The 22,495-nt window shown below is 39.0% G+C and overlaps 1 protein-coding gene across 3 annotated transcripts in view; it reads right to left on the reverse strand.

Annotated features, from left to right (window-relative positions):
* Positions 1–22,495, reverse strand: part of Phka1 (phosphorylase kinase regulatory subunit alpha 1) — a 125,258-nt gene that overhangs the window by 19,349 nt on the left and 83,414 nt on the right. For all 3 annotated transcript variants that reach the window (XM_032889574.1, XM_032889572.1, XM_032889573.1), the window contains exons 19-26: positions 20,251–20,427; positions 18,691–18,782; positions 18,075–18,214; positions 8,439–8,595; positions 7,847–7,926; positions 5,711–5,789; positions 5,451–5,580; positions 1,882–1,983 (exon numbers count right to left, since the gene is read on the reverse strand). In XM_032889574.1, coding sequence (XP_032745465.1) covers positions 1,882–1,983; positions 5,451–5,580; positions 5,711–5,789; positions 7,847–7,926; positions 8,439–8,595; positions 18,075–18,214; positions 18,691–18,782; positions 20,251–20,427 — 957 coding nt within the window. The remainder of the gene's footprint in view (positions 1–1,881; positions 1,984–5,450; positions 5,581–5,710; positions 5,790–7,846; positions 7,927–8,438; positions 8,596–18,074; positions 18,215–18,690; positions 18,783–20,250; positions 20,428–22,495) is intronic.

A 22,495-nucleotide genomic window follows, 5' to 3' on the forward strand; every position in this document is an offset into this window, starting at 1 on the left:
GTGAGTTTTCGGTTGTCCTCTTGACTTAGGAAAATGAAAGATAATCTACTACAAAGTTAAAAAGGAAACATGAGGGCCAGCAGGTATAAGCCCTTGCGACCAAGTCTGATGACCCGAGTTCAGTTCCTGAGACACGTATGTTGGAAGGAGAGAACCAACTCCTGCAAGTTGCTGACTGGCCTCCACATATGAGTTACATATGTATGTTACCAAGTCTTTTTTAAAACGTGGTGTGTGTGGATGGGTGAGGGGGGACAGAGAGACAGAGAGACGTAGGGAGAGTGCATGTGCAACTGAGCAAACATGTCTGCCATGGAATGCCTATGGAGGCGAGAGAACAGCTTTGAGTGTACGTCCTGGACTTCTGCCTCGTTTGAGACAGGGTCTCTCTAGCGAAATGCTGCACGTACTGGCTAGCTGGCCCACAAGGTTCCTGAGATCCCCCTTGCTCTGCCTTCCATCTCCACGTAGGAGTGTGTTGAGTAGTTATTTGTTCGTTTGTTTTTGTTTTCCTGTCAATTTAAGACCAACTGGAGTCATGTGAGAAGAGGGGGCCTCAGCTGAGTCAATGCCTCCAGCACACTGGCCTGTGGGCAAGTCTGTCAGCGCCTTTTTGTGGTTAATGATTGATGTGGGAAGGCTGAGCCAATGTGAGCCAGTGATCCTACGTTGTAGTAAGAAGAAACTGCAGGAGGCACGAGGAGCAAACCAGTAAGCAGCATTCCTCCATGGCTTCAGTTCCTGGCCTGCTTGAGTTTGTGCATTAGCGTCCCTCAGTGATGGAAGCCAAATAAACCCATTCTATCCCAAGTTGCTTTTGGTCACGGTATTTGCCACAACAATAAAGGCAAACTGGGACATGGGTGAGGGAAGTACAGGCATATGCTTCTGAGCTCAGCATTTATGTGGGTACTAGAGATCCTGACTCAGCTTAAGTATGGGCAGCAAACACTTAAACCATTGAGCCATCTCCCTAGTTCAAAGCCTTTTGTTAAATTGAATTTTTCTTTTACTTTTCAAGTCTTGTTCCAAAGATAGCATTGCTTTTAAATGTTTTATTTATTGGAGTTCTATTTATTTGGGGGGCTAATAGCTCCCATGATAAAGAACAATATTTTATTATTTTTTCCAGTATACAATTCTTACTTTTATTTTTCCTTTTTTCTTTTCTTTTACTGGATATTTTCTTTATTTACATTTCAAATGTTATCACCTTTCCCAAAGTTTCCCTCCAGAAATCCCCATTCCATCCCCCCACCCCTGCTTCCATGGCCCAGCCTCCTATGCCCACCACCCCTCCTCCTGCTTCCCCCTGGCATTCCCCTACACTGGGACATCAAGCCTTCCACAGGACCAAGGGGCCTCTCCACCTATTAATGCCAGATAAGGCCATCCTCTGCTACACATGCAGCTGGAGCCATGGGTCTGTCCATGTGTATTCTTTGGTTGGTGGTTGAGCTCTGGGGGGTCTGGTTGGTTGATATTGTTGTTCTTCCTATGGTGTTGCAAACCCCTTCAGCTCCTTCAGTCCTTTCTCTAACTCCTCCATTGGGAACCCTGTTCTCAGTTCAGTGTTTGGCTGTGATGCCTCTGTATTTATCAAGCTCTGGCAGAGCCTCTCAGGAGACAGCTATATCAGGCTCCTGACAGCATGCACTTCTTGGCATCCACACTACTGTCTGGGTTTGGTGACTGCATGTGGGATGGATCCCCGGGTGTGGCAGTCTGGGCTCCACACTTTGTCTCTGTATTTCCTCCTGTGAGGAAATTTTGTTCCCCCTTCTAAGAAGTACTGAAGCATCCACACTTTTAGAACTACATTTTAAAACTGAGGACTAAAATTCAATTCCCTGAAGTAGAAGTCCAATGCTTGGGTCTTACCACTTCGTTCCACTCCAAACTCTTTGCCGCTGAGGATGTGATGCAGGAGATTCTTCATGGCTGAAGGACTGAGATTCATCAGGCCCTCTGTGGCTTCTTCAGCTAAGGATCAGAAATGCAGGCAGAAGGTCAATTCTAGTTTGCTTCCCACATCCTTGTTTTCTATTTTCTCCTTGAAACAAGCCCTCACTACATAGTCTAGGCTAGTCTTAAACTCATCATCCTCCTGCCTTAGCCTGTTGAGTGACAAAATTGCAGGAACATGGTGATCGCACTTGGTCTCCTCATGTTGATGTGCTCTCTCCTTTTCTCTAAAATGGAGGCTAGACCCTCTATTTCCTTTCATTGGATTTCTAAGTCACTTTAGATGGTATAAGTTACAGAACAAATTTCTAACACTATATAATTGGCTATTCATACAACACTAGGTTTTTAACTATTTAAGAACCAACTACCTAGACTGTAGATTAGCTGTCCCACTAGTTTCTTTCTATTCTATTTCAAAACTGTTGGGCAACTCCCTATAGTCTTTATTTGAAGGTGGAAAGAATTAAGGATAACAAGAGAAGTGGAGGGCATTCAGAGAACAGCAGTGAATGCACATGCTCACAGTTAAACTCAAAAGCTCTCAGTGTAAACGGTTAAAAGAGAACAGTGAGTCTGAATTTATTAAGAATACTGAGAACCGGAATGTGTCAATCAACATTAGTCACTTTTTTTTGAGAGAAATGTATATAGGTCATCATTTTAAGCCATGTTAGTACAAGCAGGTATGGCACATAGCACCTGACTTTGAGGGGTTTACCACTAATTTTGGAGAGATAGAACATGTAAATATGAGAAAGAACAATAAAAACAACAAAATATTGTGTATAACATGGTTTAAGTGAGCAATATATAACCAGTGATTGTTTGGAAATCAGAGGAGATATCAATCTCCAAGAGTAGAGAGAGATAAGATATTTTACAGGAAGCACTACTCAGTAGCTACAGGCCAGACCCAGGAATCTGGGCTTTAATCCTATAAAATGGAGAGCCATGGTTTTGATGATGCTAACAGGAAGGCTCTATTACAGGCAAGAACAGTAAAGAATGACTGAGAGGTTTTATCATTACTGAGGTTTATTGCTGAATACTGTGTTGGTTTTTGTCAACCTGATAAGAGCTAGAAACATCTGGGAAAAGGGAGTGGCTCCATTAGATTGCCTCTGGCAAGTCCTGTGGGGGCACTTTTTGGTTAGTGTTTGATACAGGAGGGCCTAGGTCACTGTGGGTGGTGTCATCCCCAGGGAAGGTGGTCCTGAGTTCTGTAAGAAAGTAAACTGAGCAACCGATAGGGAGCAAGCCAGTAAGCAGCACTCCTCCATAGCCTCTGCTTTAGTTCCTGCCTCCAGGTTCCTGCTTGAGTTCCTGCCCTGCACACCCCCATACCTCTATTATGAACTTTAAGCTGTAAGCTGAAATAAATCTTTTCCTCCACAGAAGTTGCTTTTGGCCACAAACCCTCTGAAAAAAAATTCCTTGATACCACACTTGCAGAATCCTATACAAACGTTTACTTCTAAAAATGTACCAACGGGAAATCATTTGAAATCAAACAGACATGGCTTCAAATTCTATTATATACTGGTGATGTTACATTGGGCAAACTATTTAATATTTTTGTTGGGGGAAAGGTTTGAGACAAGGTTTCTTTGTGTAGCCCTGGGTATCTAGGAACTTGCTTTGTAGACCAGGTTGGCTTCGAACTCAGAGAGACATCCATCTGCCTCTCTGTCCTACCTGATACTTTTCTTTTCCTTCCTTCCTTCCTTTTTTTGTTTTTGATTTTTCAGTTTCTTTATTTGCAGAAACAGAATTACATTGTATTGCCTAGTGGGTTGTAGTAAGGATTAAATAAGATAATACATCCAAATATGAAAGCAATTAACAGCATTTGGTAAATAATAGTCATAAAATAATTATTGTTTCTCTTCTTGAAGTATATATATCTATATATCTATATATATCATTGAATTATATATATATGATAGATATCTATCTATCTATCTATCTATCTATCTATCTATCTATACAGATATAGATAGATAGATCTCAATTAAAAGCCCTTGTGCATCAGGCATTATGATGCCTGTCTATAATCCAGGTACTTTAGAGGTAAAGGCAGAAGGATCACAAATTGCAGGCTCACCTTGGCTACTTGGGAACATCCCAAAAATGTAGACCCTATCTACCTATTTTATGAGTATTGGTATTTTTCCTGCATGTATGTCAATGTTTCCTGTGTATGCAGTGTTTAAGGAACCTAGAAGAGGGCAGTGAATCCCCTGGGACTGGAATTAAGAGAGCTGTTAGTCACCTTGTGCGTGCTAGGATTCCAGCCCAGGTACTCTGGATAGAAGATGAACCATCCCTTCAGACCCTCAGAGAAAACAGTTGAAAGCCATGTGGGAAGTGGAGAGATGGCTAATTGGTTGGTTATAAGCGACACTACTTTTGTTGAGATCCTGAGTTCGGTTCCTAGCATTCATGTCAGTTGGCTCAAAACCTAACTATCTGTAACTCCAGTTCCAGGGAATCTGATATTCTCAGAACTACACAGGAATATGTACTCACATATGTGCACTTACACAGACATGCAAATATACGTATATTTAAAAACAATGTTTAAAATGCCATTTTAGGCTATTTGAATGAAACAAGTTTTTGTTTGAGTTTTGCCACTGTGATTATATTTTCTATGCCATCTCTAGTTCTTTGATTTTGTCATTAATACTTTTGCTCATTTAACTCCCAGCTTGCATGCAGATTATATATAGTCACATATAACTATAAATGTGTCCTGATACAAATTTGTAAACGTATTTAAGCATTTTTGAAATTTTTTGGAGACATGGGATCCGCATGTAGCCCTGTGTGGATCAGACTGGCTTCAAAGTCAGAGATCTGTCTGTCTCTGCCTCCTGAGTGCTAGGATTAAAGGTGCCTGGCTTTTTGTTAAACTCAAGTACATGGTTCTCAAGTATGAACTTCATAGGTGTCGAAGGTTGCAAAGCACTGTGAAAAGGTAGATAAATCTGTGTGACAATTCTGCTGTATAGCTTCCTCGGGCCACAATTATTTTCTCAACTAAAATTTGTTATATTGAGAAATAAACCTATAAATATTTTAGAGTCTTGTTAGATAAATGTTAATAAAATACTTCCTTCCTTGTTTGATCATGATATTAACATACCACTACCACTATGATCTACTTTAGTGGGTGACTCACACTTGGTGTCCAGAAGCTTCCTTCTATGAGTCAGAATCCAACACAACCCTTGAAGTGTTAGGAAGAAGTTAGCTAAAAGGACTTAGTTAAGAAGAATGTGGAATGTGGAGTCTCCAAGAGGTGACATTTGAAAGTTGCTGAACCAGTACACTTTTTCTCCCTTTGTTAGTGACTAATAAATTCTGGAACAAAACAGCCACACACAGCTTCTCTATCTTCCTTTCCATCCCTGTTCCAAACTCCGCATATGCACAAGAAGTGAATTCCACCTAAAATTAGTTACTGAATTTATAAATACCTGAACATCGCAGAGAGTGGGCCAGTTCTGTTGCCATAACTTGTATGATCAAACCAATTCGAAGTCGGAACATTTCTGCAAAAAGGCCAGGCTGAGTTCTCATATACATGGCAAGATAGACCATTATTTCCTGTGTAAAGAATGGAGATAAAAGTTTTAGTGCAGCTTTCACAATGCATTTTACTGTCTTTGTAAATTGTCAAGTCAATTACAAATATTGACTTGTCAATTGCCAGCGTACGTTTTATAACGCTGCCCACCTGTGTCAGGGTGGAGATGTTCATGTCTCCTTCGCTGGCTTCATCTATCAGCTTCGTGAGTGCCTCGTACGGTAGAGGCCTAGAAAAGAAAACACTGACTTACAATAACTTTAAAAATTAAAATCTCACCACTAGTCCAAGCCACTGCCACAGCCCATTCTCAATTCTAATCAATTCTACTTTTTTTTTTTCAAAACGAATGCTCATTCATTGCCTCTGAGGCCCACTTTGACTCCATTAAGTTTTAGTTTTCATGACCACAACTGGTAAAACCTCATGACTTGCTCCCATTGGCATGACATAAGATTTTATTTTTAATTGAGAGAGAGAGAGAGAGAGAGAGGGATAATGTGTATCTGACTCAGTAGGTGCCCTCAGAGGGCAAAGGTGTTAACATCATTCTCCCGACGCCCGGGAGCTGAAGTTGTAATGAGTTGGGAACTGTCTGACTTGGGTGCTAGGAACCAAACTGCTCCTGCAGGAGCAGTATTCAATCTTATCTGCTGAGCCATCTCTCCAGTCTTGACATGGTGTAGTTGGCAAGCATATTCTTTTCAAATGCCCATAGTGACACAACATTGATCTTATTTGTGACACAAGGTTGTGTTTACTAAAAGCAAGGAGTTATAGGTTAAACTGTGTCCTTCAACACACATATGTTGAAATTCAGTCCTTTAGTACCTCAGAGTGTGATTTTAATGGAAAAATATGATCTTTAGAAGTGATTAAAGTGAAGTTACTAAGATAGTTCTGGATCTAATATGACTGATGTCCTTATAAAAAGGGGTCATTTGGACACAGAGACATGGATAGGATGGGAAAATATCAGGAGACATAGAGGAAAACAGCTATATACAAGCCAAGAAGACACCTAGAACAAAGTCCTTGACAGCCTTTAGAAGAAACCAATCCTGCTGACACTGTGAAACTGCCATGGTCAATTGTTGTTTAAACACCCAGTCTATGCTATTTTGTCATGGCAGTAGAAGAAAGTTCGCCAAATTATTTTCCTAAAGTACAACTAAGACTTTACATATAGAATCTGTGGCAACTTGTCCTAGAATATGTCTTTCTAGCCTCCATCTAGAACTGGACCTCGCAGGCAGCAGAAATCCTATATATGAACTGGGAACAGGGTAGTCTGCGGATACTACCAAGCCATCCCTGCTAACCGTTCTCTAGTCTATCCCTGGTTAAGCTCATTAGCTGTGCATGATGGTGCAGACCTATAATAATATAATCAGGAGACTGAGATGTAAGAGAATTGCAAGTTCTGGAGCACACAGTGATACTGTCTCAAAAAACTTAGTCAATTAAAAACACCACCTCTACTACACTGGTTATTGAAGTAGAACTGGCAGGTGGGGGAGGTATGCTGGTTTTTAGGTAATTCTTTCATAGAAAACCAGATTTATTTTTGATCACTTATGAAGTTAGAATACTTCTAAAAATATTTCTTTTAAATACAATCTGCCTGTAGATTTAAGTATTGGCACTATCATAACATGAAACTAGGTAGACTCAGTGCAGATAAGCTTTCCTAGCGTGGCTAGTGGTAAGTGGATACTATGGGTCGGGATTAAACATCCTTTCCTCTCCCTCTAGTCCCAGTCTATCTTAGGGGAATACAGCTAATCAGAAGTTGCAGCAAACTGATGTCAGTGTTCTTGTAGACATGCCACCTCTGAATGCTCTGTAAGTGCCCATTTCCCCTTTCAACTTTGACCTTTATACCTTTGATCCCTTCTTCAGCAGCATAGAGCTGCATCAATAGCAACCCAATGCTCTAACTACATACTTTCCTCTATTTCTCTTTTGGACTATGGCTGATTTGTATGTTGCTAATTCCTGATATTCCTCTGTGTGTGTGTGTGTGTGTGTGTGTGTGTGTGTGTGTGTGTGTGTGTGTGTGTGTTTACAATGAGTAGACTTAAGGGATTTAGGAAAAGTCAATAAGAAATATTTTAAGTATTCTTATAAATTCTCTTTTACTTACTTGTACCCTGTCATTCTCCTATGCTTGCGGCTTTGTGTATAAGATATTATACAGAGTAGGGTGAGAGGACTATGCTAAGTCCATACAATTTCTTAAAGGTGCAGAGAAACTATCAAAACCCAATCCCATGACCCACTCACGCAGAGATGGTCTTCTCTCGAGGTTCTGGAGGAAGCCCTACTGTTAGGTGTTTCTGGTAGGACAGAAGGTCTGTGCAGGCCTAGGAAGAGGTAGCAAAGCTTACTCTTTAAAAAAAACCTTTCAGAGTTCTAGCCACAAAACTTTACCTAACCCCGCCAACTTACACCAGCACACCAAGTTCTCTTTCTCATGAAACATGATCAGAAGACGGATTTTCAGGAAGAAACCTTCTGGAAGGCAGGGACTTTCAGCTTAGTGTAAATTCACTAAGATCTCAAACTCTTCTGCGTGTAACACCTTTAAAGTCTGTAGATCTTACGGTTCAGTAACATATAATCGACACTCACAAATAAAAAGCTAACTGAATACCAGAAACTTTACATATGTGATCAAAACAACTAGAGGTTGTGGCTGCTTTAAAAAAACAACCCATAACAACAACATCATAGAAAAATCAAGCTGTTCTCCCCACGTAGTACAAAGGATGGAAGCTAGGACTCCAGGAATGCTGGCCAAGGCCCTACCTCTGAGCACTTGGTAACTTTAAACCCCCCATTTAGATTATGTGTAAATTCAAGAATTTATTAGTACCTCATCAAGTGCCTCCACCTTCTTCCGTAAGATCCCAGAGATGTATCGGATCAGACCCCAGTGCCGAATTTCACCGACTTTGACATATAGTTCACTAAGAAGCTCTCTCACAGTACTGCCTCCTTCTTCGTACAATTCAGTGTTCCAGTCAGGTCCTCTGGGTTTTTAAAGATTGAAGTACATTAATTATGAGAAAAATATTTTCTATTAGTGTTATAATGAATATGCCTGTTTTAGCCTCCTTTATTTATCCTAAATAGTTTTCTAAATAGTTTTTTACTTTTCTCTTCCTCACTTCTTCCCTGCTTTCAATTAAAGACCTTTCTCGTGCGGAAAAAAACCCTCAAAAAGCCATAATTAAGAGTCGATCTTGAAATTCAAATGTCCTGACAAAAATTTTGTAATTTAGCTTTTGCATACTGTGTTCTTTTATCTCCGTCTCAAGCTTCAACTCAGTTGAAATTATAAACAGTTTTAACTACTCAAAATTCTGCACGCATACTGTATTTTACGGACTAATGGTATTAGAATTGTTTGTGTTGAAAGGATCCAGATACATGATTATTATGCAATTACTGTTACACAAACCAACCTAGAGGGATATAGAAACTTATCTGCAGTCTGGAATTTAGTATATGCCAAATGTAGATAATTTATTAAATGATGTGAGAAGGATCAAGTAGCTGCCTGAAATAAAGTTAGACTTATGCCTGACAGTCTAACTGTGTAATGATATATAAGTATTAAAGTGCTAAAAACATGTGGGAAAATTAGCTCATAATGTTGGAAGGAAAAGGATTTTCTAAGTATGAAACATCACCAGGAGCTATAAAGGATAGTTCAATATGTTTACATAAATAAAACAATAAAGAGGTCTTACTGAAAAGAACTAAGCAAAGTGTAAGACAAATTATAAAATAATAAATATTTTAAATTTCTAGGTCAATTCTGGTAAAAAATGAAGAACTCCAACAAATAAAGACAGAAGAAAATTGAGCAGGATAAATATCAATACCAATTGATGTAGGATAATGCAGTCAAACTCACATGTAACAAGAAAATTTTAAATGAACATTACATCAAGATAACATTTTATTATATCAGGCTGTTAAAAAATTCCCCAGATTGATATCATTGTATTGGATGTTGCTTATCACTTAAACAGTCCCTGGTGGGAGTGACAATTGGCACAATGCCTCTGGTAGGCTATTTGCAGATATTGGAAACACCCAGCAGTTCTGACAGTGGGTAAACAGTTAGCATGAGGCTCAGTATTTCTACTCTTGGTTATGTATCCTAGAGAAATGAAAACATGGCTGTGTTAACTTGTACACGAAAATTTATACCAGGATTAGTCACAAAAGCTGAAAAGTAAAATCCACCCAAGAGCCCGTCAGGTGATGAATAAAGAAACTGGACTCCTGCCATACAAGTTGTATCTGACAGTAATGAACTGAAGTTCTGATGTCTGTTACAACATGGAGAGAAACCTTGAAAATACTACACCAAATGAGAGACAGTTGTCACTCACATAGGACATTGAAGTATTGGATTCAATTTCTAGAAAATGTCTCAAATACCAGAAAGTATGCTTATACTTGACTAGGGCTGGGCAGATGGAGGGACTGGGAGCAGATGGATTAAGGTAGTAGAGTTTGTTTTAGTTTAATAAAATGTAATGAACAGTGGTGAAAGATACGCAATACTTGAGTAAACAAAAAGCCACATATATTGGGCAGATGATGACAGTAGATAAATCTACTTTACATTTCTCCTTTTCTCTTTGAATTTTTATTAGAGTTCATTAATTTTTACTGTGGATTGCATATGACATTTTCACACATGCATATAATGTATTTTGATTATATTCACCCCAACTTCCATGTTTTGCGTAATACATTTTAACATATCAAGAAAATAAAAAGCTGGGTGTGGTGGCACATGCCTTTAATCCCAGCACAGGGAGGCAGAGGCAGGCAGATCTCTGTGAGTTCAAGGCCAACCTGGTCTACAGAACTAGTTATAAGATAGCCAGGACTAAGAAACCCTATCTTGAAAACAAACAACTGGAAAAAAGAAGAAAGAAAGAAAAGAAAAGGCGGGTACCGATGCTCCTACAAGCAACCCTAATATAACTTACTGGTCATCAACAAAAAGACATGGAAGAGCTGAGCATAGTGCGCATGCACGCGCGCGCGCACACACACACACACACACACACACACACACACACACACACACACACACACACACACACACGTTTAATCCCAGCATTCAAGAAGCAGAGGTAGGGAGATATCTCTGAGTTCAAGACCAGTCTAGTTTACATAGAAAGCTCCCAACTAGCCAGAGCTAAATAGTGAGATCCTGTCTCAGGAAAAAAACCCATAAAACATGGACGAGCAAGGGCGACTAGTTGGGGAAAGAGATAGGATTGGCAGGCGTGGGACAAAGGAAGGTAAGTTGGGGTGTATATAATCAAAATACATTATATGCATGTGTGAAAATGTCATATGAAATCCACAGTATAATTAATGTACACTAATAGAAATTCAAAGAGAAAAGGAGAAATGTAAGGGAGATTTATGTACTGTCAGGTAAAAACCATGACCAAAAGCAGCTTGAAAGGGTTTATTTCATTTTAGATGTGTGGGTAACAATTCGTCATTGAGGGAAGCAGAGACCATGGAGGATTGCCATTTACTGGCCTGCTCTCCATGGCTTGCTCTGCCTACTTTCTACTTATTTTTTACAGCTAAGGACTACCTGCCCAGGGGTGACACTGCCCACACTGAGCTGGGCCCTTCTACATCAATCATCATAAATCAATAAAATATCCTACAGACTTGCCTACAGGCAAATCTGATGCAGGTGTTTTCTCAACTGAGGCTCCTTCCTCTTCCCAGCTAACTCTAGCTCAGGTTAAGTGGACACAAAGACCAAACCAACCAACCCCAAACAGCAGGACACCAGGTATGCTTGTGACTAAGGTAAAAAGGGACTGAGTAATTTCTGCAGCTAGATTATTTTTAAAGATACAGTCTTTTATGACGCCATAAGAACCCCATGTTATCATGCTGTGAGGATTTGGCGATATTAGAGATGTAGGTAATGAGATTGTAGTCAACAGCCTGTATCTACTCTTGAGTATATGAGTGAGCACACCCTGGCTGACTTCATTCATGAACCCATGTCTGGCAAAAATAAATGAGAGACCTTGCACAAGAACTGCCTTGTGAAAACCAGGCAATCCAGAACTGTTAAAGTACATTTTTATTATGTTATCATCCTGCTCAAGCCACTGGGTGTTAAGGTGATTTTTTTCTTATGAAGCAATAGGTAATTGGAATATATATGTAGTGATCTTTAAGATATATAGTATTGGTGAAAAAGAGTATAGAACAATCTATTATTACTTTGGGCACACAGGGCTACAAATATCCACATATGTTTAGATTTGCATATATGTGCATAGAGTATACCTAGGAAAAGACACAAAAATAACATTGCCTATGAAAAAGCTGGGTATTTAGAAACAGGTAGGAAAAATATTTGACCTTTTTACTATATATTATTTGAACAATGAGGGTCTGGAGACCAGCCTAGGTAGTTAAGAGCATGTATTGCCCTCACAGAGAACAGAGGTTCAGTTTTCCACAACAACATAATGGCTCACAACCATCCGTAACTCCAGTCCCAGGAGACATGATGCCTTCTTCTGACTTCTGCAAGCACCAGATATGCGCATGGCATACATGCAAGCATTCAGGCAAAAACTCATACAATCATACGCATAAAATAAAATAAATCCAAAAATAAATCTGTACTGTAAGAATGGATTATGTATTCAAATACCAACTAAAAAACCATGAAATAAAAAGTGCATAAAAAGTCAAATGGGTACAAAATGAGCAATTGCAATTTAAAAAAGTCTATTTATATAGGCTCAAAGTGTATCTCCACAGGATGGTTTAATCACAAAGGGTAACACAATTACTTTTTGATGAAGGAAACTGGAAGATACTTCCTTAAATAAAGGATAAACTCAAGTGATTAAAATCAACGCCAGCAGTAAAACTAGCAGGGCTTTCACAGAAGAAACTTGAGTGGCAGGCCTGCAGAAAAATGCATAACCCAAATCAACTTAAGGAGGAATGTCCCAAACCCCAAAGTTAGGGCCCTTTAGAAACAAATGGTCTTTAGTATCTTAATTTTGGAACTGTTCCAGATCAGTGAAGACACAGGACACACAAGAATGGAATAAAACACACAATTTAAGATTTTGTTTTACAGTTCATACAAATAGATGTTAGCACTGTTTTAATTTTCTGATTTTAATCATTATATTATATATACACACACATATATGTGTGTGTGTGTATATATATATATATATATATATATATATATATATATATATATGAGGTTTACAGGTTTTTTGGGAACAGAGCCTGAATGAATATGTGAGAGTTAATGGGGGGTCACATCTATGGAGGGGTTGGGGAGAGGAGGAGAGGGAGAGAAGAAAGGGCGAGGAAGAGAGAGAATAGAGCAGAGTGCTAAAGTGAAGAGAAGAGAGAGGAGGAAGAAATCACGGATGCACAGCGATACAGAGAGAAGCTCAGTGGAAATATCTGTGGGATCTGAGTAAAGGATATCCAAATATTTTTGTCTATCTATATTTACAACTTTCCTCTAACTCTGAAATTGTTAAAATAAGTTTAAAATGTGAAAAACATTTTGTGATGTCTCAGAACCTATTATCTGCTTATTATTAGAAACCAGAGATGGCTCCAGGGGAGTGATGGTGAAGTAGGTTTCGATGGTAGATAGAATTCTAGCAAGTCGTGACTGGGTATGGTCAAAGAGTTTTGGCTCCCAGAAGAGCATAAGGCAAAGTAACTCTCAGAGGGAGCAGGGAGTTGGGGACATTGGCTGATAGCCCCCAGCAACCCTGTAGGAGACCAGGCTGGCTCTTTCTGAGAGAAAAAAATTCATGGTTCTCTGTTTATTGCTAACATGGAAGGTGGGAGGTGGTGATGTCTAAAAACCAGGACAGACCAACATAACTAAGATCTGACTTTTGGGGGTTATTTTATTTTATCTTTTACTGTTGATTTGCCATGGGGTCTGACTATATTGCTCAGGCTGGCTTTTAATTCGAAGTGCTCCTGCCTCAACCTACTATGTGCTATGATTAGAGGTGAATGCCAAAGCACCTGGCTAGTAATTCTTTCCTATTTGCAACTAGCTTAATATGGGACTATTACTGTCTTAAGTACAACTTCACGACTTTAGGATGCGGGACTTTGAAATCATTATCTTGACTTGTCAAACTCAGTTTCTACAACAGTCAGATTTGCTTAACAGTCTGTTGAAGCTCAATGTGAAAATGTAAGACCCAAGGCCTCAGGGTGTAGCCGCATAATGGAAGATTGGCCTTGCACGAACAAGTCCTCAGTTTGATCCTGAGCACTGTAAAAAGAGCATGTGAAGTTTCAGATAATGGGAATGCGTGTTTTTACTTTTTCATTAAATAATGTTAGGTGAAAAAATGGCACAGGCCATTTGTTCACAGAAACAAACATCAATCAAAACAAAACAAAAACAATAATGCTTTTCATCTAATCTATTTCCCTAGCTCTGTGACCTTGACCTTGGTACATCTTTCTGAACTGATTTCTACATCTATAATAAATGTAGGTACTGAATCTCTCATTTAAAATGTCTCCTCTCTCTTTTTCTATTTTTTTGTGATTTGGGGTTACCTTTTGGATTCTTTTCGGTGCTAGGAACTAAACCCAGGGCCTTGTACTTACTAGTAAGCAACCCCCTCATTAAAAAGTATAAGGACCGAATACGGCTGTTCATTCATTTGTCAAAATCCTTACATGTGGCAGGCACTACAGCTTAAATCAATAAAAGAAAGTCCCTGAACCGAGGAGCTTCATGTAGATAAATGCATGAAAATAGCAAGGCAATACAGTAACAGTCATGTGTACTGTGCTAGACCACTGCTTGAGGAGCAGAGGAGAAGAAAGGGGCAGGTTTCAAGCTAGCTTCTCTGAGGCTGTGTCAGAAGCTGACTGTGAATCAGTCTGAAGAAGGAGGACAAGAAGGTCCCCACAGATAGAATAAATTTTAATCATTATGGTGTGCTTATGCAAAAGGTTTACAGGTTTTTGGGAAATAGAGCCTGAGTGAATATTTGAGAGTAAATGGAGATCACATCTATGGAAGGGAAGGGGAGAGGAGAAGGGAGAGAAGAGAAGGGAGAGCAAACATGTAGATGTGAGAAACCGCAAGGTATGGTTACAACCCCAATTACAGGGCACAGGGAGAGGGCTCTAGAAGCAGGTGAGAACTTTATTATAGAGGCTCCTGTGTGCTACCTTAACTCTTGAACTTTTTTGATTTCGATTAAGAGAAACAAATTGGAGAAATTTCAACAGGGAATGAACTTGTTAAAATGAGCGCATTAAAAAGATCTGTGTGTAGATTTGAAAACAAGATTTGGCAACCCCTCATAAAATGACAGATCTGTGGAGTGGCCAGTGTTAGCCACTAAAATCATTAGAAGAAAAGCCAGTATAGGTGAAAAATATCTGACTAATCTTCTTGTTGTTCTTGTTACCATATTGGTGATAGAATCCAGGAGTTTTTGCATATTATGTAAGTGAACAACATCCCTAGCCACTATTTTTTGGAAACATTATGTGTAGCTCAGGCTGGCTTTGAAGTCACTATGTAGCCAAGATTAGCTTTAAGTCCAAATCATAGTATAGCACTTGCCTAACATGTACAAAGCTTGGGGGTGGGGGTTGACGCTCCACATTAGAGAAAAAGTAACAGCCACACATTACATGTTTTTCTGGTATGATATAACCACCTCTGAATTTGTCTTGCTTTAAAAATTGGATCCAAATCTATCAAACCTGTGGCAATAACTATCAATTTATAGGCAATACAAACAAAGGAAAGTGGAAGATGTTTAAATAGCATCATAAGGATGCACTCAGCAATGCTTCACTCCTTCTTTAAAAGGGGAACAAGAATACCCTTGGTGGGGAATAGGGAGGCAAAGTTTAGAACAGAGGCAGAAGGAACACCCATTCAGAGCCTGCCCCACACGTGTCCCATACATATACAGCCACCCAATTAGACAAGATGGATGAAGCAAAGAAGTGCAGGCCGACAGGAACTGGATGTAGATCTCTCCTGAGAGACACAGCCAGAATACAGCAAATACATAGGCGAATGCCAGCAGCAAACCACTGAACTGAGAATAGGACTCCCGTTGAAGGAATCAGAGAAAGGACTGGAAGAGCTTGAAGGGGCTCGAGACCCCATATGAACAACAATACCAACCAACCAGAACTTCCAGGGACTAAGCCACTACCCAAAGACTATACATGGACTGACCCTGGGCTCCAACTGCATAGGTAGCAATGAATATCCTAGTAAGAGCACCAGTGGAAGGGGAAGCCCTTGGTCCTGTCAAGACTGAACCCCCAGTGAACGTGATTGTTGGGGGGAGGGCGTAATGGGGGGAGGATGGGAAGGAACACTCATATAGAAGGGAGGGAGGGGTTAGGGGGATGTTGGCCATGAAACCGGGAAGGGGAATAACAATCGAAATGTAAATAAAAAATACTGAAGTTAATAAAGATAAAAAAATTTTAAAAAAAAGGATGCACTCAGCAAAATGAAGAATGTGAAAGTTATAGGACAAACCAAAAGTAGAAAGAACTAATATAGATATTTAAAAAGCACTTAGAGTCAGGTGGCAGTGACACATGCTTTTAATCACAACACTTGAGAGGCAGACACAGATTGATCTCTGACTTACAGGGTAGTCTGGCTTACAGAACAAGTTCCAGGACAGCCAGGGCTACACAGAGAAACCCTGTTTTGAAAAAACAATAGGTAGACAGACAGATGGACTGACAGACTGACAGACAGACAGCAAGTTTTACATTCCACTGCTTCAGTTTGGTTACTGTATTTTTAATTTTTAAAATTTTTATTTAGGATTCATTTGTGCTTTCTACCTCCCTACTGAGACACTGCATTTTTCATTTGTTTCTGGGGTATTTGTAATCATTCGTTGATGCATTTGACAGTCCCTTTACAAGCTTTCTCGTTTATCCTAGCATCTGCCTTATCTCTGCTGCTTCTAGCAATTCCTTTTGCAAGTTCAAGTTGAGGAATTCTGGGTTTTTGGTGTGACAATCAATTTTCACTGGTATCCTGGACACTTGGGGTAATATGTTAGAATATGTGGAACTTATTAACCCATTCCAGCAGGGTTTTTCTGATAATGTGCCACTAGGGGAAGGGGGTGTTGCCTTATTACTGCTTTCTGGAGATGAAGTATGGCTTCTGATTTCAGCTTGCTTTGATATGCAGCAGGAGGGTCCTATCACTGCTGAAAGAAGGTTAAGCTCCCCGTGAGGCTTTTTCCTATACCACCCTAGAGAGGGAAAGGGTCACCCAGTTCTGATTCCTGATGTGGCCTCTGCTGATCCCGAATTACAACTCAGTGATTAAACCCTTGACCCTCTAGGCAGGAGATACTAGGACACTGTTCTATTACTTTCTCTCTCTTGTAACCCAGTTATTAGCCTATTCTGCTGCCATGATCTGGTACCTCATTACAGACCCCAAAGCATTAGGGCCAATCAATCATAGAGTGAAACCCCCAAAATTATGAGCCAAAATAAAACCTGTTTTTTTTCTCTTTTTCATATGAAAAACCCACTTTTATATAGTTAAAATAATCAACAATATAACTCAGATTACTATTTTTTGGGTGTTGACTATCTTTTATTCAGAACTTAAGATTATCTAGTTTAGTTGCATTTTTTTTCCTTTTTTTTTTTTTTTTTTGGTTCTTTTTTTCGAGCTGGGGACCGAACCCAGGGCCTTGTGCTTGCTAGGCAAGCGCTCTAACCACTGAGCCAAATCCCCAACCCGATTATCTAGTTTAATATCTTGTGTGTTCTATACTTTTGAAGCATTGATTTTTGCATTGTTTCCTATTTTTTAAATTTTTTAAATTTAATTTTTCTTGGAAGATTATTATTTAGAGACTTTTTATACTTCTTACCCTTGAATAATAAATAATTCAGGAGAGCTAGGTGTCTACCATAGTATAAAACTACATTAAACATGAGTAGAGACCTGATCATTTGTTAAAATTCTTTGTTGTATTCTTACCAACAACCAAAGTTTTCTGAACTATGTTAAAAATGAGTTTGAAACAGAAGGAAAAACAGTAAAATGAGGACAAGTTAGGCTAGAGTGTTTGTATGGCAGTTACAGCGTTTGGCTGTTCTTCCAGAGGACCAGGGTTCAATTCTCAGCACCAACATGGTAGCTCACAACCACTATAACTTCAGTTACAGGATTGGCACTGTCTTCTGGCCTCAGAGTGCATAGGCATACATGCGAGCAAAACACTCATATACATAATAAATAACTTAAAAATATAAATACTAAAATAAGCAATTGACTTTAAATAAACATTTCTTTTGTTAAGCTGATTCCCCGGGGTATTTATTATAGTATAGAAAGCTAACGTGTTGTTCCTCTCAATATGTACCTTAAAGTATACCAATAATATCCATCACTTACTTCATTGTATATAGCATGTAGAGTATATCAGCTTGCTCCTGTAAGCTTGAGGTCTCCTTCAACTGCGAAACCAATGACTGGAAGTCCACTTCCCCAGACTGGTCCCTAGGAAGATGGACTTCTATGCGAACAGAAGGAACCTTTGGAGTAAGCAATGATGAAAAGAAACTAAGGTCTTGGAATGAGTTATCTTTCCACCTTGAAATCTTTCCTATAAGAATTTTCTAAATGTTCCCCAGATATGCTAGTGCACATCTGTAACCCTAGCATTTGGGAAGCCAAGGAAATAGGATCAGGAATTCCAGGCCATCCTCATCTACATAAGTAACTTAACAGCCAGTCTGGGTTATCTGTGACTCGGCCTCAATTTGTTTTCCAAACTGTTAATGAAAAGCAAGGCCAAAACAACAAAACCAACAAGCTCTGACAGAGCTATGTAGTTTCTCTCCAAGTCTAACAAGAGAACCTTGCCTGCTTGAAGAGTAACCTTTAAAAGGCATGCATTTCATCTGATAGTGTTTTGTTGAACACCAGCATTCATACTGGCTAGTTTTATTACTTTCATTAAGAGGGACAGACTTTTCCAAAAAGCTCACAGAACCATGTGCACAGTTACCTGGCTATCTTGTGGAGATTCAGGTGAGTCAAGTAAGTTGAGTGAAGGGCGAGAAGGCTGAAATAACTTTGTAGGAAGATACATGTGAACATCTGCAAGAAGTTGACATTTATGGGAAAAGTTAAGATAAGTAAGTAATTAATAAAATACATCATTGACTGTAGCAAGAAGGTAACATATGGCATTTCTTTACAGAAAAAAATGACAAAACTTTTCTTCATTGATTTCAATAAAAAGAAATATAGGATATTAAATAATTTTTAATGTAATCAATGAATATTTCTATGTTTTTGAAAGAATCTTCTGTAATTGTGTCATCAAATAGACACGGGATATGTCTGTTATGTTATGTTTACTAGTGTGATCACTATAAAAAAGATGGCTATCACTGATATTTTCATCTAACAAAACACATAGAGAAAGAACTGTTATATTTTACTTTTTCTTAGCTTTCCTAGGCTAATATTTGATCTGTAGAGGTTGGAAGTGGATGAATCTAGCTAAGGAATCAAAAACATGGAGTGGTTGATCAACTTTGAGATGTTCCTAAAATGTTTTACTTACATAGTTAAAATACTTACCATAACCTCCAAGGAGAGACCTGCATGTCATTTTCACCATTTTATACAGAGAGACTATTCAGAGCTCAAATAACTAGCCAATCAAGTAAATAACAGGTCTGGAAATTAAATTTGGGTTTCCTGATTCACTTAATGATCCTTGTCCTTGCACAAACCCTTTCTATAGGGAACATAACCGAAGTGTATACTAAGCTTTTCCTTATTCTCAATGTTAAACTTGTGCTCACATTTAGTATCTGGTTAGTAATGGTCAATGAAGATTTAGGTAAAAGAGCATGCATCTCAAACATTCTCATCCTGGTATAATGTATCATTCAAGTCATGTAGATGTGGCCAAGGAGCCCTACACTCCCTCCATGTGTAATAACCATAGAAATACTGAACAGTCTTAGGAACTATGGCTACTATTCAAATATATAGAAGGTGTCCTCCTCTGAAAGAACTACTAAAGGAAGGTACTGGTTATGCAGAAGACTGTGGCGACATTATGAAGAATCACTATTCTATCTGAGATCTGCATGCCTAGAACAACTGGGTGCCCAGTTATAGTGGGCATAAAGGGAGAACTAGTTGTAGCTAAAGAGGGTCAGTTTCTGTGTCTGTCTCGCCTGTTTTCTAGTATGCTAATGATGCTTTCTCTTTAAACAAAATTACCTTCAAAGAAGTAACTTACCAAATGAGAAAGCTCTTCTTCCACATCTAACTTCTATACTAATATTGAATATGCTCTTTTGTCCCATGTCTTGCTGTTTTCCTGGTTACACCAGATTATATGACAGTCTCCATATCAACACTATATCTAATTCCATGATTTCACAAGTATTTGAGTGCCTACAAAATTCTAGGTGCTACCCAAGAGGCCAGGAACAAAGCAATGAACAAACCCAACTTCCTGCTTATGATGTAATCAATGTCCTGCCCCCATCTTGGGCTTCATGCCACCTTGTGTCTGACACTAGGGACTAATGGCATTACTCACTCTGTATATGCAGCTCCTTGGCCTTGGCCACCAAGGACATTAAGTCGCAAGTTGTTTGCACAGCAGCTCGGAACCGATCTAGCCCTCCCTTCCGTGAGGTGGGAGTTAGTTTAGGATGGGGACCAGTGTGTGCCAAAAGGTGGTCTAAATAACGGGCAACTTCATCACCACAGCGAGCTGAAAGGTTAGTTGAGAAAGGGGAAGAGACAAAAATGAACATTTTAGTTATTTCAAAATCTGTCCCGCAATCAGAATGACGGGCTCTTGTACCTAAAACACTGTCAGAAGTAGGCTGTTCTTAGCTCATGAAGGAAAAAGGAGCACATTGTGATCATTACACAACCTCATAGATGAAGATTTAGAGGTTATGGCCATTCACCAGGACCCACCTGCTCTTCAATTTTGCTGAGTCACGGGTAAAATTACTGAAAGCATAAAAGTAGTTTGTTCCAGAACAAGCAGAGCAAGTATTTCATTATTTTTGTGTGACAGCAGTGGTGGCAAAAGGGGGACAAACAGTGGAGAAGGAGCAGGACAGGGCCCTTCAAGTCCCACTAGTAAAAGAGACTTTTGGGAAGAAATGTCAGAAAAGGGCAGAAGTCTTCCACCAAATACTGAGTTGGTTGTAAACAGAATGTACAAGCACTAGTTCTAAACAGTAACAAAATAGCTTCTTTATGCCATTGGTGAAGATAGGACTATTGACCACAAACTGCCTTTTAGTCAATATTTATTTATTTATTTATTTATTTATTTATTTATTTATTTATTTATTTATTTACCAAATATGTGTTGTTACCATGGAACAGGAAGTGTCCAAGACACTGAGAATTGTTATAGAAAGTATGTGTGTTCTGCCTTCTTTTGGACTCACTCTCTTATAGGTATACATCTTACAAGGATGTCCAGTCTCATGACTCTTATGCCGCATGAAGCCAAGGAAAGCTATGAATAAGGCCTGGTAGAAAATCATGAGCTTACTCAAAACATGAGACTTTTTTCTGTAACTCTACTGCAAAATTCTTGAGCATGAACTTTGCAGATGATGACATCATGTCACCGTGTCCAAAGGCTGGACAGACCTAGAATCATTTCTGAATACAGATAATGGAAACCTTATACTTTATGAACATTCATAATGTTACAGTTAGAGAAGCACAGTGCTGGGATCAGTACCAAAGTCATGCATCACCTGGTTCTGGACAATGTTCAGTGACCTCTTTAGAAGCCTGTCAGTGATCTGATGTGACTAATGGGAACTAGCAGAGCTGCATGACTGGAACTCATATACAATGACATCCCAGTGACAGGTATCTTAACCTTGAGTATAATCCAAATACTTGAGTAAAGGGATATCAGTTCCATTTAATTTTAAAAATGGTTTATGAAAGAAGAAACACTAAGCAAACCAAGAAGGATATAAGGTAAGTGTTGAGCCCAAATAAAAAAGTACTACTTATTACTTCTAATGTGTTGGCTTTTATTATATATGAGATTATGTTTGTTAGTATCTTAAGATAGATGCTAACAGTCAAATACCAGACAACAAAAACAGGTCCACCAAAATTTAGGTAGTTAGAAGAACCATTCTCTTATTGACCATTCTCTTTTGGGATCCAAACAATGTAATTCTTGTCTTGCATAGGTCAGTACTTTGTCACTGCAGTCAGTGCTTCTCAGTCATTTTAAATCCATGCTATCAGAGTGCTTCGTCATAGCATCATGTTCATATCCTTAGCATTTATTAAATATACATTATTTGCCTAGTTTGTCACATAAAGCAACAGGCATTCTGAGTAGGCTTTTCAAACTATACAGACCTCATAAATATCAATGTATGTCTCTAATGGTACATAAAATATAATACCTTGAATTATGAGAAACTTTAAACATAACTCTAATCAAATTTCATATTTATTTATTCTTAATGCCAAAAGTTATATGTATGTATGTGTATATATATATATATATGGTATTTTCAACTACACAATTGATTTACTATTTTTTACTCACCATTGTTTCTATTTCAAGTCCCCAGCTACTCCCAATGCTCAAGAAAGAAATCCTCCCTAACCTTGGTAAGGTATAGTCTAGCCCCACACTCCAAAATCAGTCACCACAGTGTTACTAGACCAGAAACCAAAGAGAAGCGGAAGGAAGGAAAGTAAGTCAAAGAAAAGTAGAAGTGTAGATGTGTGTCCAAGAGGAGTGAGGATCACAGGATATGAGGCTGCTGGAAGCCTGA

The sequence above is a fragment of the Rattus rattus genome, chromosome X (genome assembly GCF_011064425.1).
Source record: "Rattus rattus isolate New Zealand chromosome X, Rrattus_CSIRO_v1, whole genome shotgun sequence".
Classification (NCBI taxonomy): Eukaryota; Metazoa; Chordata; class Mammalia; order Rodentia; family Muridae; genus Rattus; species Rattus rattus.